The 18848-nt window shown below is 45.4% G+C and overlaps 1 protein-coding gene across 2 annotated transcripts; it reads right to left on the minus strand.

Annotated features, from left to right (window-relative positions):
• Positions 1-896: 896 nt before the first annotated feature.
• Positions 897-18263, minus strand: KRI1 (KRI1 homolog). Of its 2 annotated transcripts, none has more exons than XM_061582880.1 (19): positions 18037-18263; positions 17845-17918; positions 17238-17343; positions 16973-17075; positions 14243-14294; positions 14028-14062; positions 13373-13466; positions 12863-12940; positions 12088-12215; positions 8856-8976; positions 8534-8629; positions 8236-8406; positions 7551-7626; positions 6579-6691; positions 5738-5879; positions 3443-3573; positions 3272-3336; positions 2415-2510; positions 897-1652 (listed from the first exon to the last, which is right to left on the minus strand). In XM_061582880.1, exons 1-19 carry the CDS (start codon positions 18119-18121, stop codon positions 1163-1165), a joined length of 2256 nt encoding a protein of 751 aa, XP_061438864.1. In that variant the 5' UTR covers positions 18122-18263; the 3' UTR covers positions 897-1162. The 2 variants fall into 2 exon arrangements, with proteins under 2 accessions (XP_061438864.1, XP_061438873.1); XM_061582889.1 differs by having other exon boundaries at positions 17859-17918; positions 18037-18121.
• Positions 18264-18848: the final 585 nt, after the last annotated feature.

Raw genomic sequence — 18848 nt, forward strand, 5'->3', positions numbered from 1 at the left:
TTTTGGAATAAGCTATAAAAGCCTGCCTCTTCTGCTTGCAGGACTATATAGTGAACAGTCGCTTGCAACTTGCAATTGGATACAGCTGAGCACCAACTATGTAAAAGAAAGGGAGAGAGTATATACTTGCATGCCCAAGGAGGCAGTGCAAAGCATAGAGGTTCCGCTCAGGAAGGCTGCAATGCTAGCATGAAAGCATTTTGTCAGTCTGCATTACCCCAGAACCATATTGACCCCCAGTAATACTGCTTGCTTCCCTTTAGCACAGTCAAGGGATTTATTTTCTATCATGAGATGGAAGCATAATTAAAATAAAGGCTCCACAATGGTATCTAAGGCAGCATATCATCCAGTACTGCCATTCCCTCATGACCAAGAGCCTTCTGTAATTTTAACTCTCCAATAAGCCTCAATGGTGTTAATAACAACTGTGTTATTGCTTCCCAATGAGCACAGGTGGCTAATTTGTGGCAGCCTCTCAATTGCCTCAGTGCCAGTATCAGTTTCTTCAGCCGGGGTGTCGGTTTTCATGACCAATTTCCTCTCACTTTTTATTTTATCTTTAAAAGAGTGCCATTTATAAAAAAGGTAAAAAAAAAAGGAAGCGTCCCCCACCCCTGCAGACATGGACACTGATAACTGATAAGGGGTAGACGAGCAATTCCCCACTAATCACCTACCCATGTTCATCGGGAAGCAGTCAAAGGAGGAGGACATCTAAGCAAGAAATAGAGAGTCACAGGAGCCCTGGGAAGCTTCAATAAGCATCTTGCCAATCCACGCAGGACATGGCTGGCGCTACAAATGCACTTTATTGCGAATCAAGTCTGGAAAAGCCATGGGAGGCCAGCACAGAAAACAGTGGAATGCAATGAGATGACAACAATTCTGTCTGGATGCTGTGTAAGGAGTGAGCAAACAAGAAGTGATGTGGAAGCAGCCACCGTAATGGGCCCAGGCTTAAAGGCATAGCAGAAAAGCAACATGCACTCAAACCAACACAAAAAGTGAAGAGGAACAAAGGGATTCAATACAGTGTGTATTTGAATCATTCTACAAAACAAATCAACCTGATCATCCCACTGCGGAGCCCAGAGGCACTGAGCTTTGGGGCGTAGGAACCAGGCTAGAGCCCCACCATCACTTCTAGCAATCAAACAGATCACACCTCCACGGAAGGAGATGGTGTCAAAGTAGGGTTGCTCTGAAGACAAGAGGCTTGGCTTGCCCGGCCCTGCTGAGTCTGTCTGGAGCCCTCCTTAGGCTTCCTCCGCCTTTTCTCACGGAGCAGTTGGCGATAGTGCAGACGCTTGGGATTGAGGCCGTAGGCTTGGAGCCGCTGGCGGCTGAACTCCAAGCCCCCCACCCGCACCTTGGTGCCCAGAACCAGCCCCTTCCTGCTTCTCTTCTTTGGTCTCTGGACACTGGCGTGGGCAGAAATAAGGCCCTCTGGGGAAGCAATCTCCAGTTCCTTGCTGATGGTTGGAACTTGTTTCATTCTGGTGTCTCCCTTGCGAAGCAGCAGCCCTTCCTCCTCGCATCCAGTTCTGGGCAGGTGCAGCTCTTTAGAAGGCAGGCCCTGACATGTTGCCTTCTCTCTGTTCTTTCCTTTCTTGCCTGAAGGTTTCTTTGCATCTTCTACCTCTTCCACCCTGAAAGGAGAAAAGGCAGTTAAATAAATATAATGCAGATCTTGTGGGGTTACTATCACACTGCAGAGTGAAAGAGGAATGAAAAAGAATGGAGAGAACACCCAAGAATTTCAGCTCAGAACCAGAAGTCAAATTTCAGAGGACAGGGAAGAACAAACTTCATTACTTCCTTCCATGCCAAGGGCCTTCAAGTCCCTCTCTAGAACTATTAAAGGGCAAGTGGATTAGATCCAGTAGCTGCATAAAAGAGGGCCAGAAGTGGCAAGCAAGATGGCATTAGTAGCCAAGCAGGAGGAGCCGAGGGAGACTCAAGTATTCCTGAGTGTGGTTCAAGTGAAGAGAGAATACTGCTCCAGATGGCAGGGTGCTCATCTCATCATCCTATCTGGATTCAGGAACAACCCTCTCCAAATACTTCTAATTGGCTTTTTGTCTTCAATTAACTCCCACTATACCATTTGCTTTTGACTCACTTGAGTCTCCCAGATTGCTTTACATACACCATTCAACAAAAGGCACTGATGCCCTGGGGCGCTTGCTCTCTGCCAGCGGAATATAAGCAGGCAGGCTAGCTGACAAGGTTAATAAAGATTTGAGCAGCAGTGTAATGGTGGTGCAGGGTTATGGTTTATTCCAGATAATTAAATGAGATTCCTTTGGGATTCATTCGAGACCCTGAGCCAAAGATTTTGAGGCCTCCAAAACGCTGCCCAGACTGCTAGACTTATTCCCAAACAGCCCACCAACTCCCGGAATGCATACTCTGCCTGAAGGGATTTGAGAATGTGTTTCTTCTTCCAAGCATTTTGGCCTTTCTGCTCGTAGGCTGCCTTGTCCTGCAGCTCCTCCTTTTCTGACCTGCATGGAGGATACTCTGGTCAGATGCCACACATGACGTACCCTCTCCCCACCTCCCACTCCAACATCACTCAGTTTTTGGGGTGGAAGAGGAAGAAGAACCAAGGGGACACATGAAGCCTAGCTCTTGAAGTACCGTGACACAAAACCCAGAAAACATCATTACCCCAAATGGAGAGAGTGAACAACTGTCCTACCATTATACCCTTAAGAAACAATTTCACAAAAATACAAGAGGTTGGGCTCCCCACATGAGAAGCAGCCTGAACCTAACCATCCTGTTTTCATTTTGAAAAATGAAACATTCAAAAAAAGCCTACTATACTGGTTGGTAATCCATATTGTTGTAGACAATACCATGGCAAGTAATGGGCAGTACCTAATGCAGGCTCAGAACCAAAAAACGGGCTTGAAAAGACTTCTCTTTGCCTAAAGTTAGAGTTGCAGTGTGCTGCTCCATGGCTCGGACACCCCCCCCCCATTCCAACACTTGCAGGCCCCTCTGCCCACTATCAATTGCCAAAGAATCTTGAATTCTTTGAAAAACCTAGAGCGTGAGTCCCAACGCTCAGTGCAAACAAAATTGTGCTGGATCCCAGGAGTCCCAGTTCCCATGCCACATTCCACCTTGACACAGCAAGGCCCCCAATTTTATTCCAAGCTGTGGCCAGTTCCCAACGTAGCCACTGCAAGTATTTATTTATTTAATGGATATCCCACCCTTCCTCCCAGGAGCCCAGGAGCATCTTCCTGCCCCTTACCTGTACATGCAGGTTTTCCGCAAAGAACACCAGCGGTTCAGCTCCTTGTCATCAGCTGCCAGAATCTAGAGAAGGAAGAACCACTGGTTCCTTATGTAAACGTTGCACCAACTGGCACTCCATCCTCCAGAAATATCCACCCCAGCTCTCCAGCAGGGAAAGGTTACCTACCTCCTTGGTCGAGAGCCCATAACTGCAGGGGATTACAGTATGGTACTTGAAACGGCAGGGTAGGTCCTCTATCAGATCCTCATAGTCCAGCTGGTAGAACTCATCCAGGTACTGCTCAAATGTCTTTGTCTCTGCAAACAACAAGAAAAAGGAGACTTTCACCTTAAGTGGAAGCTGAAATAGGTCCAGCTCTTGAGCTGACCACATCCTGCCCACACAATTTGACCCCTGAAGCTCTCACTCTCTTGTTCACAGCTAAAGAGAAGAGGAAACAGGGACTTACCCAAGGCCAGGAGCTGAGCCCATAGCAAAACTCACTTCCCTCTGGCCAAGGGACTACCCTGGTTCCTCAAGGATCTTCCTGGCCAGATGCGCAGCAAAAAGGACAAGCTGGGAGGTGGGAAGAAGTAGCAGAGAGATAATCCATCCACCCTACCCCACCTCACAGGGGACTGATTCCCAGAACAGCCTCAAGTGAGGGTAGCATGGAAAGTTAACTCCCACAAGTTCAGTACAAGAACTGGCAGATTTCATATTCACTACAGAAAGAATCATCCTCGTGAATTTCACACATATACCATAGATACAGCTGTATTTTTAAGTACAACTCCCAATGTGAGCTGGGGCTATCATGCAATGAGCTTCCCCCACCTCGTCAATGGTGGCTGCCAAAAGGGGCAAGGAAGCGGCCCAGAGTATCATGGCAAATTGCACTAAAGAATATGACAACAGACGAGGAAGGGGCGGGAAGAGCAGGGAACAGCCAGAAGGATGCTGGACCCAGTGAATACAACCAATGGACCAGCTGTAGTGCCGCTCATGGGAGGCAGGGGCTGTGCATAATGCCACCGTTCATTGGTGGGCCACACCTTGACTTCAGGAGAGAGAAGGAAAAATCGAGAAAGAGATACAAAGAAAGAGGAGCAACAAAGACACGGTGAAAGAAACAGGCTGGCTGGGGCTAAAGGTGGGTCCAAAGCCCAAGGCAGTCAAACATGACTGCTCTCTAAGCCGCCATCTATAAGTGTCCACATTTGGAAAAACAAGTCCAGGTTATCCGGACACAACAGGAAAGAGGAGATTCCTTCATTTTTGTTCTGCCATTCCTCCAACAACCTTGCAGCAGCTTACATGGTGTCCTCTCCCCCTCCTTCATTACAATAACCCTATGAACTAGGTCAGGCTGCAAGATAGTGACAGAACCATGTTCTGTGACCAAGCAGAGATTTACACCCAAGCTCCTCACAATCTAACTCCCAACACCTTACTAACTGAGCAAAAGTGCAAGGGACTAGTCTACCTGCTTCATGCTTGATAAAGAATTGCTATGTCTGCTTGGGCAAAGGTGGAGTAGAAGCCTTTTTACAGTTGCAGCTTCAGTTTCCCTTGATGTTTTGTGACATGTACCATTTTTATGCAGCATTTTCTATGGGATAAATGAAAGGATGGTTCACCACGCCTCCAAGGTGGTGCGGTAACAGGTACTCCAGATATATCTGATGCCCCAAAATGGTTAACTTTAAAAACGTTAGAGGAACCACACCTTAGCTCAGGTGCAATGCAGGTGTTACAAATAAAAGCAACTTCTGCCCCATACTAAGGTGTTTTAAGTTATGCTTGTACCTTTAGCTGAAGTGTATAATGCAAAACCAAGAAGCCCAAGATTAGTTTTATTGTTGCGGTAACTTCTTCTACACTTTACACTAGTCACCTTTAACGTAAAGTAGTTTATTATATTTGTCATAACTGGGCACCAAGCACTGCATAGTTAATATGGGAAAGCAAGTTGGGCTTATCAGCTTTGGGCTGTTCTCTTCCGTGCACATGGTCATCCTTTCCCAAAACACCATGAAAGGGACTGTAGTTGAGGTGGGCTCCCTCTGAGAGCAAAAGCCAAGCTGCTTGAAGTCTGAGAGTTTTTGTGCATTTCGGTACAGCTGGGTAAGAGCTCTAATGCTCAGGAGATGGCATGAGGAAGCTCACTTGGGCCACAGGGAGAGCAATGGGGCTGGCTTGAATTTGGGGTACTGAAGGGACACAGGTATCAACACCATCACGCCTTCATTCTTAATACGGGCTGATACGGGCTCTACTACATCTTGTTGGATGCGGATGCACAGTCAGAACTGTCCCATTTGTCACTGAAATCTCTATCGGGGAGGGAGCGGGAGGGCGGGGGAGGGAGCGGGAGGGCGGGGGAGCTCCAACAATTATCAAATACAATTAACACCTGACCTGGGAAAAGTTCTCTGGGTAAAAGATGCCACCAAATGCCAGCCCATCTGACATCCTTACCAGGGTCAAAGGGTTTTTTTTCCTGACTGATGGCCTCTGCAAAATGTGACCTGCGCTTCTTCTTGCCTAGAAGGGGGACCTCCAGCTTCCGCTTCTTTCTTGATGGGCCGGGCTGCTGAGAGGGATCATAATCTGCATCCATCTGAAGGGGTGGAGGGGTGCAGACAGGAGAAATAAGTGTCATTTCATGTGACTACAACAAAGCCAGGTAGGAGAGGAGAGAAAACCTCCCTGCTCTCCTGGTCCCAATTCTTCAGACATCCAACAAGGAGCTGCTGTCCATGGCTCACTGGTCCCCCATGGGCATCTCTTGTCCTCAATCTGTTTTAGCATATAGAATGCCAACTTCACCCTTTGAGTATACTACTGTTGGATGCTAGTAAGGCTCACTTTGTCTGCAAAAGGCTCCTGAGAAATTCAGGTTTCATCTCTCTTCATTAAGACATCTCCAGCTCACGTGGAAGAAAGTCTGGATGCAATTGCTGCATCCAAAAGAAGACTTGGCAGCAAAGCCTGCTGACACCTCATGAAAAGTTATGATGGCAGCTGCACAAAGCCTGCCCCTTTCCCACAGTTTCAGCCTCACCCCCCCATCCCCATCCTTTATGCCTTTAGGTGTCACCGTTTCTGCAAAGTCTCCTCAGATCCACAGAGAGGTATTCTGGTCACACATTGGACATAGGCCTGGCCAGAGACTATAGCTTTACTTCACCGAATATTTACCCTCGCTGTCACAAGCATCAGTTTCTGCCAATCCAGGGCTACAATGCAAGAGTGACAGTGGGGCAAGAGACCCACTACCAGAGCTGGGACACCTGGTTAAGAAAACAACCAGATATACCACAAAGTCAGGATCCTCGCAGTGTGGCTGATACTCTTCCTCCTGCTGCAGCCCCATCTCAGCTTCTGCTTCAGAACCATCCTTTCCTGTCCACTTGTCCCAATTCCATTCATCTAGATTAGGGATGGAGACAAATAAATCATTTTATGTTTTCTAAGTAATGGTTCCTTTGGTCTAGCTTTCTGAAGCTCACTCAGCCCAGGAAGAGACATTCAGTAATGATTCAGAATCCCTCATCCAAAGTTAGGATAAACAGAGTTCCCCTGTTTGGCACACTGGTTTCTAAGGCATGAAGCTAACTTTAAGCAAGAAAAAAGGGACATGTCCTAAGGATTTCTGGAGCTTAACTCTCATTTTAATAAGAAGTTTCAAGCTGGATTCAGACTGCACAGGCAGCTTCTGCAAAAAACTTCAGGCTTTACTCCTGTGCTTTGATTGGCTTCCTCTTCCATGCCCCCCAGCCATGTTTTCTTCACTGACAATTCTCTTGGCCAAAAACATTCCCAGGTATGGCAAAAGGTCTTCCATCTACTAGGATGAGAGGTCAGAAGACTAACAAGAACTTTGCTGGATCAAGTCAAAATGGATTATTTTGTACAGTGAATGTGACCTGCAGGAGAACAGCACGGTGGCCAGGAATCCTGAACAGAAGGACTGCAATTAGGGGTTAAGAATACATGGCAACATTTTGCTGCATTTCCCAGTTGTTTAGCTATGGTGACCAATATTTACTGAGAAAAATGAAACTGCCTTTTAAAAATCCATCTAAGCTAGTGCCAATCTGCAGCAGCCTTTCCCAACCTCCATGTGGTGTTTCGTACACCATGTTTTGGAGTACAACTCCCATTAGCCCACAGGACCAGGCTGGTGAAGGCTGTTCTAGAGTCAGGGGCTCTAATGCTCACTTCAAACACTCATATCCCCTTTCACATGGCTGCCAGCTTGCCCTTGTTCTAAGGCATCTCAACATACCATCAATTCCTTCCTCTGTATCAAATTGTGGTTTCTCTTCCTCACCAACTCCATAATACTCATCCCCAAAGAATTTCTGTAGGAAACAGAGAAGTGTAAGACTTCCAGAGTTAGCTGCTGCTCAGGATAAAAAACACACTGAGACAATCAAGGAAAGGCCCTCTTAAGGGACTAATGTGAGACTTGGACCAAAACACACCCCATTCGGGCAAAGCGCAACATGTGCCTAACTTCTCAGCAATGGAATATCATCCTTAACACACCTTGGGAGCACAAGGTCTTTCCAAGAATGTTAAAATGCTGGAAGAGACAGATGGGCACTGAGACCAGGCAACCCAACTACAGACAACCACCAATTAGGAACTAGGCAAGAGAAGTTAAGCACTGAGTAAAAGCTTCTTCTCTAGCTGGACTATACCCTCCTGACCAGTAGGGCCATTCTGTCATCAAGTGCCCTGTGGGAAGGATCCCAACGGCATTTCACAGGTGCACCCCTCTGCCATTGACAGCCATTGAATGCCAAGATAGTGGCAAAGCTGGAATTGATGACAGCATAGGAAACCACACCATATCAATTATTGCCTAAATGACATGTGACCTTAACAACTGTACTTCCCCAGTATTTTGGAGTTTGAACCTGGCTGCCAGACAGAGGCCTGAGCGGTGGTGCAGAATGTGTGCTCACCGCCATGAGCTGGTCATGCTGGGTGGGGTCAAAGTCCCCTTCCAGGTCCCCTTCTTGGAAGGTGCTGGCTGCGCTACCAGTCATCTCACACAGCTTCTCCAACCGTTCCAGAATCTCCCGGCGTTTCAGGTTCTTCAGCTGCTTCAGCTCCTCCTGCTTTTGTTCCCTCTCCTTTTAAAATGGACAAAGCACAGTATTATGGGATAAGCTATTGTCTGGTCAACCTGGCACCCAGTTCTATACAAGGCAAAAGCCAATGTAGCTGACCCTCCTCTATTCATATCCAGAAGGAACTCACTTTCCTCTTGCGCTCATGAATCTCCTGGCGCTTCTCCTTCCGGCGCTCATCCTTCCGGCGCACTGAAGTTGTAATGATACGAGGATATGTTTTCACCTGGTGGTACCGTAGGAGAAAAGAACAGGACACCCCTTCAACTTCACATTTTTCAGATAACGTGGGAGAGGAGAGCCCCAGGGTATTCCCTTCAGAATCCTAGTCTCCTCACAAGATCTTGCCCAGACATTTCTCCTCAGCACTCATACTAGAACGGCCCCAGAGTCATTCCAGTATAGAGGACCCAACTTCCTAGTCCCACATGGGCAGAGAATATTGCTCTTACCAACTGGGCCTCAGGTTCTTCAAAGCGGAAGTTGTACTTGCGCTCGAAATCCTCTTGCTTCTTTAAGAACAGTTCGCCCTCATCAGATGAATCTGACACAGCCAGCTGTGCCCCAGGTACCCTGTAGAGAGCCAGCACAAGAGGGAAAGAGTGGGTGATAGTCAATGTTTGACCTAGTCAGAGCAGACCCATTGAAGTTAGACATGATTAACTTAGGTTCATTAATTTCATGGGTAGCTCTTAGCTGAATACAGCCCAGCGTCTATAACATACACCAAGAACACACAAATGGATTCCCGTTTTCTAAAAGATGGGAATCTGTACTGAACGTCACTCTATTTCTACCACATAACTGCAAGTGGACCAAGAAATTCCATCGCTATCCAAGCACAATCCCTGGACTACGTGCTAGTTCCAATGGTGATCTTATCAAAATTGTGGCCTGATAATTTTCTAGAGAATGCATTATATTTAAATCCCATTTGTCTGACAAATATCTCCAAGAGTAGCTTGCAACAATAAAGTGAGACAGAGGCCGTACCATCTGCATTCAGCCTGTGTCCTTGCCCCGACAATAACCCCACAAAAACAGGCTCCAATTGCTCACAACAGCCATACATTCTCTTGTGCAACCAACAGGAGCTAAAGCAAAGTCTCTGGGAAGACTGCAGATATGGATACAATATGATGGGACAAGTAACTATGTTGTTAGCCTGGACGTAATTTAAAGTCTGGCTGGAAACTAGAAAAACTGAAAATGCATCCTGCTGGCTTTCATGATTATGACATCACTGATATATTTTTTCATAATCTGCTCTCGTTAATGACCCAAACAGCTTGTCTGGCCTTTAAGGTGAGAAAACTACAACCTGTTAATCTTTAAAGGCCTGCTGCATCAAATCAAGATTTTGCAGCCTGTGAAGTGACAGCAGATATAGTGAGAAACACAGGAAAGACAGTGTGGGTACAGTTTAACAGCAGTAGCTAGAGGAACAAACCCGTGATGTTGTTATCCTGTTAGTTAATAAGGAGTGGGTACAGCCTTGCTCCAGGACTACAGTTTTCAGCCAGCTATAAAGTACATTTGTAAACAGGCAGTGAGGTGATACAGTGCTGCTAGATCCTCAGAGATCTTTTTGGAAAGATTTATTGCCACAAAAATTGAGGGCTGAAAGTTCCATTCCTTCTGAAATACTTACTTATACTTAAGTGATCATTCTCTTTCTCTTCATGACTGGTCTTATATACAAATGATATGAACTCTATTTTTAATAAGACCAAAACTAAGCACAAAACCAAAAACAGCTGCAGTAGCAAATCTTGCTCCTCTACCAATGAATCTGACAGGTTTTATATCCCACAAGTTCATGCAGGCAAGCGTGCCAACACAGCTCCTCTTTTGCCATAGTTCCATCTATGCTGATGAGAATCAGAAAGCGGGCGTGCAGGCGGGCGTGCAGGCGGGCGTGCAGGCGGGCGTGCAGGCGGGCGTGCAGGCGGGCGTGCAGGCGGGCGTGCAGGCGGGCGTGCAGGCGGGCGTGCAGGCGGGCGTGCAGGCGGGCGTGCAGGCGGGCGTGCAGGCGGGCGTGCAGGCGGGCGTGCAGGCGGGCGTGCAGGCGGGCGTGCAGGCGGGCGTGCAGGCGGGCGTGCAGGCGGGCGTGCAGGCGGGCGAGCGCAGGAATCCTGTGAGGTAGTGCAAAAGAGGCGGCCAGGGAGGTGGCATTGCTGTCCTTGGGCGTCAAATCGTGAGCGGCACTTTCTGATCCTTGTCTCTATGAGCCGCACAGCCTGAACTGCCCGTATTCAATTGTAAGTTGATCGCAGCCGTGGTTCTCTGTGGACGCTGAAACTGACATCTGCCACTCTAGCCTTTTTCGTAGCTCTATGCTGAAAGCCTGCTTTGCATTAGAAAATGACGGAGCGAGGAAACCTCTCCTATCAAGAGCGTGTACAGTAGGGCTTCACTTCCCGGCGTTCCACTAATGCGGCGGCTTTCATTCCCCGTTTTAAAGCTGATTTTGCCACTTTTGCGGCATTTTTGTGCAACGCGCCCCATTATACTCAATGGGGTTCTGCTTTTCGGCGATTTCCGCTTTATGGCGGGAGTCCAGAACGGAACCTGCCGTATAAGTGGGGCCCGCCTGTATAGCTCTAAACTATACATTGCTCCCCTATATTTAGTGTTTTAAAATGAGCCCTTCCTCTCATAAAAAACCTAGTAGAACTCAACTCACAAGCCTGAAGTCTATTTTATTTTTCTTGTTCATATACGGTATATCCCCTAGGAGGTAACAGCCACAGAATGCACATGCATCTAGAGTTGCCATTCTGTTATGCAGGGAGTTGTTGAAAGTAGTTATTATCCACTGCATGCAATACAAATTTAGTATTTTTGGTTTACTGCCATTTTTATTTTGGAAGCCTACGCACTTAGCAAGCTTTTAAAGATAATCTTGGTTCTCAGAATTTCTTGCTCATTCCCCACTGACTTCAGTGTTTCATGTAAATACTCATACCATTTCAAAATACTTAGATGTTTTGAGAATCTGGTAAGCAACATTGAACCATAGGCTTAGATGTTTTGAGAATCTGGTAAGCAGCATTTATCAGTAATCTGGTAAGTAGTGTATCAGTTTTTAAAGTAAATTCAATGTTTGTTATGGTTTTAGAAAACGCAAGATTTCTTCACATCAATAAATGGAGCCCTGGGTGGTGGTAGCTGGCTCAGTCATACATCAATTTTAAAATTGTAGTGTAGCATGAAAATAGTGTATCTAGATGACTATACTAGTACTGTTCACGTTAAGAAAAAAAATAGTGCCGAGACAACAGAGGCATGAATTTGATTATAATTGTGCCGCTAGTTCATTTGAGTGTCAACAACTAAAACATAAGTACCACTGCATCTCCTTTTTTCTTAATTCATTTTTTGTTTACGTTGTGATAATTTCATTTTAATTTCGTAGATCTATCTATAATTTATTATTTTAGATATTTATAATGTATGCAAATCGAGATAAAAACAGAAAATACTAAAGTGGTGCTCATGGGGGGGGGCAACTATGCTTTTGCCCCGGGCCCCGCACATGCTAAGGGAGGGCCTGCTTCCATTAAGTGATCTTGTATAAATTCTTGTCCAGGAAGACACACCACCAGTAGATGGGGAAAGAGCCACCAGGGAAAGTTTTACTCAGTCTTTAAGTACCTCAAAAATCCATCCGTCAGCACTCACCCTTCCTCCTCCTCCTCTTCCTCCCTTCCATCATCTGCCTCTTTGTATCGCCTGTTTAAGATGTAATCCCGCAAGAACCGCTCACCCTCATCCAGTTTTGGATCATTCCAGTATTCTCTAAGGGGCGCCTGGGGAAACAGATGAAGTCTGAAATAAATTCACCACACTCAAGATATGAGCAAGGATCAGCATCAAGTTTACACCCAAAGTTGGTTTCTGGAATGATGCAGAAAATACCCTGAATTATAATTTCATCCTAACAGACTTAGATAGGAGAGATGGACACATTCTATCCGGCGCCAACATGAAGAAACATTTGCTTATTTAGAAAAGTGTCATCCTAACCTCAGGCTAACAGAGAACCTCTCAAGATGTGGATTTAGCAGTACTCGGGAGTCAACATGACATGAAACGTTCTGCATCAAGATGTGCAATTCCACTCTGTTACTTTACTGGAATGGTCAGCAATTAGATCAGCCCAAGGGCCATGATAAGAGACAGTAAATGGTCAGGTCCCTTTCCTTGGCTTACTTGCTGTTCCCAAATGAAAACCGCAGACCAACACACTGACTTTCCTAGGAGAGACTATGCAGGCCTCACATACTTCTGGGAGTTGCCATAACTTGCCGAGGTTTTAAGAAAATTATGTCTTAATTCATTAGGAAGAAGCCATGAACCAAATAGTGGTCATACAGAGGCAAATTTGGCCACCTGCCACTGCCTTGCTGATGGCCAGAGTCATCCACAAAAGGTGGTTCCCCAGCCCATTACTTACCAGGTCCTGAAGCGCCTGCTCTGCTTGTGGCATCTCTTGACCTTTCAACCAGCTGATGTAGTCTGTCTCCTCGTGCTCCTGAGGGGAGAACAGAGATGTCATACACCACCCTGACCCTGACTAATGGTAGGCACCTTGAGTTGAATATTAAAATAAATGTCAAAGTTAAGTGATTACTAAAATATTTATACCCATCTTCAGGTCCCTCATCTCCTGCCCCCGTAACATAGAATTTGTCCTTACTTACTCAAGACATCAAAAACCAGGCACTGCCAAGGCCACCTTAAGGCATAACAACATCTACCACACATTATCAGGAAGGAAGCAGTTATATTACATGCCATCTCCAAGCATGATACCTCAAGAGACCTCTTGGGCTCCAGGTAATCTGGAGAACTGTGAAGAGAAGATAGGATGCCCACCCACCCGAAGAGATGCATGAGAGCCCCGCCTGGCTTGATGAAAGAGCACTAAAAGAGCTTGGAACTCAACACTTCCTCACACACACACCTTCTCCTCTTTACTTTTGGTCCGTTTCTGCAGGAAGGACAAGCTGCCACATTCACCCTCATCTTCATCACTGTCGGCCACAAACTTCTGGAAGCTGTGGGGGGGGTCAAAGGGAGATTTAGAAGCACTCATTCAAGGCTAGGGGTCTTGTAAGCTTAAAGGGTAAAAAGCACTACATGGAACAGGGCCCAAAGACTATGACAAACCAGGGCCAGTGTAGCAGTATCATAAGCTTCCCTGACAGCCCACCACACTGTGCTCGGGGGAAACCCTGCAGAGATACTCCAGCTGTAAGTGTTTAGAAAAAGCCCAGCTCAGAAGGGAAAAATGTGGGCTTACTTTGGAACCAGGTCTTGGCCTCAGAATCTATTTCCAATGCTCAGTACAGGGAACTTTGAAGTAAAAAAAAGAGAGGGGCTGCTAAGCATGCGCAGAGTATATTTTTCTCCCCATTATATAACCACAGTATATAACCATAGTGTAGTGTTTGGGAGGAAGCCTTCCAGGAAGGGCGGATCCCTTGTGCACCTTTTTAGAAATTAATCACTGCAAAAAGAGGAATACTTTGGGGGGGGGGATAATGACCACAAACTTATTATGTTGCCAGGTCTGCCTCCTAGTTACCCCACCCTCAACATCCCAGTTCTTGGCTCACCTCTCCTTAAGCTGCTTCTGTTCTTCTACATAACTCTTGGAAATTGCAGCAGGCGGGGGACAAGACAAAAGTGAGATGATTAATGCCGTGTGCCATATGAGTCAAGAATTCCCATGAAACAATGCAGTTCACCGACAACTGTAGAAGGGAGCCCACACCAAGACCAGCTCAGATGGGATCCCTTGCCCAAAATCCACACAGATTCTCAGCCTCACCTTCTGATTTTTAATTGTTTCTCCTCTCTCATTTTCTTCATCCTCATATTTACTGTAGAAAAAAAGAAAGTTACTGAGTTGACAGATCCATCCTTCTACCCTTCCCCTGGAAACTTGTATGTGGAGAAAACACCCACACCCACAGTTTTATCTCATTTTTCTGAACCTCTAACACAGTCATCTCACATGTGGCAAAGTGCTCACAATCAGGCCCACACTGGGAGATTCTAGAGAGACAGGGTGCGCTTGCACTCACTTTATAGGCTGGACTGGTGTGAACCTACTAAGCATTTGCCAGATAGTAGGGCCTTTCTACTCTGTCCAGTCCAGGCCACCATAGAGACGAAGCACAAATAAGAAAATCTGGACTCGCTACAGTGGTGAAGATAGATGGGGAGGTATGTAGATAAATGTCTACAAATACTTGACATTTCAATGTCAATCACCCTCAAATATTGAAATCAAAACATCATTTGATGTCAAATACAGAGATGTATTGAGAGACTATTGGACACTCAACAGGAGAAACGTCTGAAGAGAAGTGAGATCAAATTAATTCAGCTCCAATTACAGCATTGCAAATACTAAGAATAGCAGCTATAGCTAAGCTACTTCCTTGCACAGAGGGAGGGCTGCTGTTCCGTCTGACTGGAGCCTCCCCTGGACATGACCCGAGGGAGAAAAGTATGGGATGGTCTTGCTGAAAGTACAAGAGTGCTGCACAGTTGTTAGGAGAAATGGCTCTGGGTGAAATGCAAAGGTCTACACATTTTGGCTGGTCCAGTGAGCCAGGACCCAGACATTCCCCCAAAGGGGGAGTGTTGTCATGTTGAATTGCACTCTGTGTCGTGTAACTTTGCCACGTCTTTCAAGTTGCCCGTCTCAGAGTTCAGGTCTGCTTTAGACTATCAAGAACCTGGGCCCAGTCTGGCCATTACCATGCGAGTAGTGACAAAGAAGATATTAGCAATTTCAGGAAGTATCACCTGCCCCCTGAGTTGCACTACAGAAGATGATCTTGGAACATTCCTCTCCTTCCTGTGTTTTAGTTCAGCTTTCCATAAGCACAGCATGCCAACAAAACACAATGTTGAGCCATACTCAGTATTACCTGCACTTCCAAGTGCACAGAAACATAATGCAAATATCAACACGTGTAGAACTAAGTGGGGAAATATACATATGGCACCCTTTATAAAGGAAAATTTGAACTACCAAAAGGATCCTGGCAGACAGCTATCCTTTCAGAATGCTGATAGCCTTCCAGTTTATGAAATGTTTTTCTTGGAAGATAAGCAATTCCCAATTTCCTTGAATAACAGATGCTGTAGTAATACCGTGGCAAAAAATGCTAAAATCTACAGCAGAGGGACCCTCTCTGCCTTTTAACTGTTTTGCACTGTTTCTTATGAATTTGCAACCCTAGTAATGCATTTAGACTACAATGGTGGAACAGAAATGTTCTAATCAATTATCTTCCCTTTGGTGGCCCCATATCCCTGAAATGCTCTCCCAAGGAAATCAATGTGGCCTTCTCTCAGTTGGCCTTTAGAAATTCCTAAAGACTTTTTCTGTATTCAGGTATTTCATGTTTGTTGTATTTAAGACCTGTTTTATCTACTACTGTTGTTTCAACGTTAATTATTTTTACTGCTATTTTAAATGCTGAAATTTTAATGTTGTACCGTACTGATTTGTTGAAACCTGACTTGAGAGAACATATGCCCTAAAAAGGTGAGCTAGAAATTCATTAAACAAACCTACAGAAGCTTGGCAGCCTCAATCATAGAATAGAATGTAGAATATCACAAGTTCATATTTTCTTGACACTGTTGCACTGAAAATACGGGCCTTTAAAACAACAAATAAGCTGTGGATTTTCTCATGACTCACAGGCTAAGATGCCCATACTCAGTGGAACACCTTCAACATATCTAGACCACATTCACACCAGACATTTATTCCAGTAAGTAGTCATGGTTTCCACCAAACAACCCTGGGAAGTATAGTTTGTGAAAGGTGCTGAGAATTGTAGGATACCCCTATTCTGCTCACAGAGCTACAATTGCTAGAGTGCTCTGGGAAGAGGGATTGATTGTTAAACCAAACCGACAGTTGTAGCTCTGTGAGAACAGGAGTCTCCCAAGAACTCTGAGCTATCTTCACAAACTACTCTTCCCAGGATCCTTTGGGTGAAGCGACTGTTTAAAGTGGAATAAATGTCTGGTATACACTTTTCCCTGATCCTCAACGTTATTTTCCCCTACCAACAAATTCCAAATGCTACACAAGAACACCTATGGTCAAACAACACACAAATTAAGTTCAAGTATACAAATATGGCCAATTTAGTTAACATACTTGACAGCATGTTTGCACAAAGAACAGCATCATTGATTTACTATGACTTAATTTAGTTAACCTCTCTTATGAAATAATGAAATATGATCTTAGAGAGACAGGTGTTAAGATCAACAAAGTCTTGTGGAACCTTTATAGCCTTAACACATGAATTACAGATGTTATGAACTTCCATGAATTAATGTCCACTTCATCAGATGCACAAAGTCCTATCCTGAGTTAGATGTATATGTGTGTTGGAAGTTGATGCGAAAAAATTATGGAAAAGATCACATAAATTCACCCTAAGTATGGCTATTAAGTGAACATTGTTAAGCGATACCTGTAGGGAGTTTAACATGGCAGACAACCTGATTTTTCACGCCTTACCCTGCCTTCTCCAGGATGACCTTCCTCTCATAGTCCTTCAGAAACATGGGGTTTTCTTTCTTCTTTGAGGGTGGCTTCTCACCCTCACTGTCTGAGGAAGAATCTGAGGACAGAGCAATCATAGATGACCAACAAACAATTCCAGGAAAAAGGAGTTGCCGGCAGAACCCTCCCAAGAACAGATAATCTTCTTAAAAATCATTCGTATCACAAACAGGAACAGTTGCCCTCAAGTAAAAAATTCATTAACAGGAGCTGCAGTTACCTTCTTCACTGTAAAATGTGGCATCCTTCTGATAAATCTGGGGGTCCTTGGTTTTCAGCAAGGCCAGTGTGTTGTAAAAAGCACGATCCAGTTTCGAGTCAAGTTTCTGCCACAAGAAAAGAGATCAAGTTAGGAGGAAACTTGGGGGGGGGGAAATAGTATAGTTATTCAAGACATCTTCATGCCTTTTCCAGTAAGTACCCCCCTCTCAAAGGTACAGTAAGCAGGTAAAATTGGATTTGGCATTCTTGTTAGGCAAGAGGGAAGAACAAAAAAACACAAAACACCAAGCCTCCTTCTAACCAACTAAACATCCACAGTCAGCAAAGATCTCTTATCTCCAGAAAGTAACTGGGACTGCTGAGGCTTCAGCCTACTATGGCAATGTAGTAACACACAAATAAACAGGCGAAACGCTATCTTGCTACATATGAACCACTGTCTCTTAACATCACATATATGGGAAACACCTATAGCTACCTCCAGGTGAGGATCCGACAGTCAACACGCACACCGAGAAACGCTTTTCTTCACCTATTAGATTGAACCAGGACTCCCCTGTCAGCCCACAACTCAGAACAAAAACAAAATTCCAACTCTGACTCACCTCCTTTTCCTCACCTGACTCCGATTCCGAACTCGACTCCTCATCTTCATCCGCATCTCCATAACGATCTTGCACTGTAGAGGAAAAAGAAGAAACAAGGCAAGCCATTACTAGCATCACAAAAAGTGAGGCTCCTCAGTTCAGCTGCCTCTCGGAACAGGACAGAGCCATGTCACTCTCTCCACTACTCACGCCGTTGCAGCTCCTCACGCCGCCGGTACCGTCCGTAACGTGCAGCAAATGCCGCGTTGATCCGCAGTTCTTGCTGCGCAGGCATTGATTTCACCTCTCTGTCTTCCCTCACGTGGGTACGATTCACTTCCGGGTCAATCGTCACGTGATAGTGAGGGGGTACGGCTTAAATACGTATTCTTCTCTTCCCCCATCTTCCCAAACCTTTTTATCTTTTTGTTGCTGGACTACAGCTCCCATCAGCCCCAGCCAGCATGGTCAATGATCAGGAATTATGGGAGGGAACTGTAGTCCAGCAACAAAAAAATAAAAAAGGTTGGGAAACACTGATGCTTCTTGACAGTCCTACCAAGGAGTCAATCCGTTGCAGGTTCTAGGTAGCATCGCGCTGTATTTATACCGATATTTCCAGCCAGAAGTACACCCCACGGAATCCGTGGGGAAACTACAGGCCCATAGCCGCCCGCCCCTAAAAGTTTTCTGCCCCTAATATTTTTACAAGAAATAAATAATTAATTTTATTACAGAATATTCCTTCTTTTTTGGTCCCCCTCCGGAACTTTTAAACTGGCTGTGGGCCTGCTTAACTATACTGGTTAAAACGACAGGAAGGCTTCAGGCACTTAAATTATGGCATAAGCATTGCTAGACTAGAATCTCCTTCGTCGGATACATGAAATACTATCCTTAGTTGCCGATTATATTAACATACGGATGTGCAGAAAATCTTATGTAGTGCGACTAACAAAACAGCTATTAAGGTCTACAAGTAAAATCGTTTGGCCTCTTCCTTCCTCAGCTGGTCTGCTGAG

The sequence above is a fragment of the Rhineura floridana genome, chromosome 1, assembly GCF_030035675.1.
Source record: "Rhineura floridana isolate rRhiFlo1 chromosome 1, rRhiFlo1.hap2, whole genome shotgun sequence".
Lineage (NCBI taxonomy): Eukaryota > Metazoa > Chordata > Lepidosauria > Squamata > Rhineuridae > Rhineura > Rhineura floridana.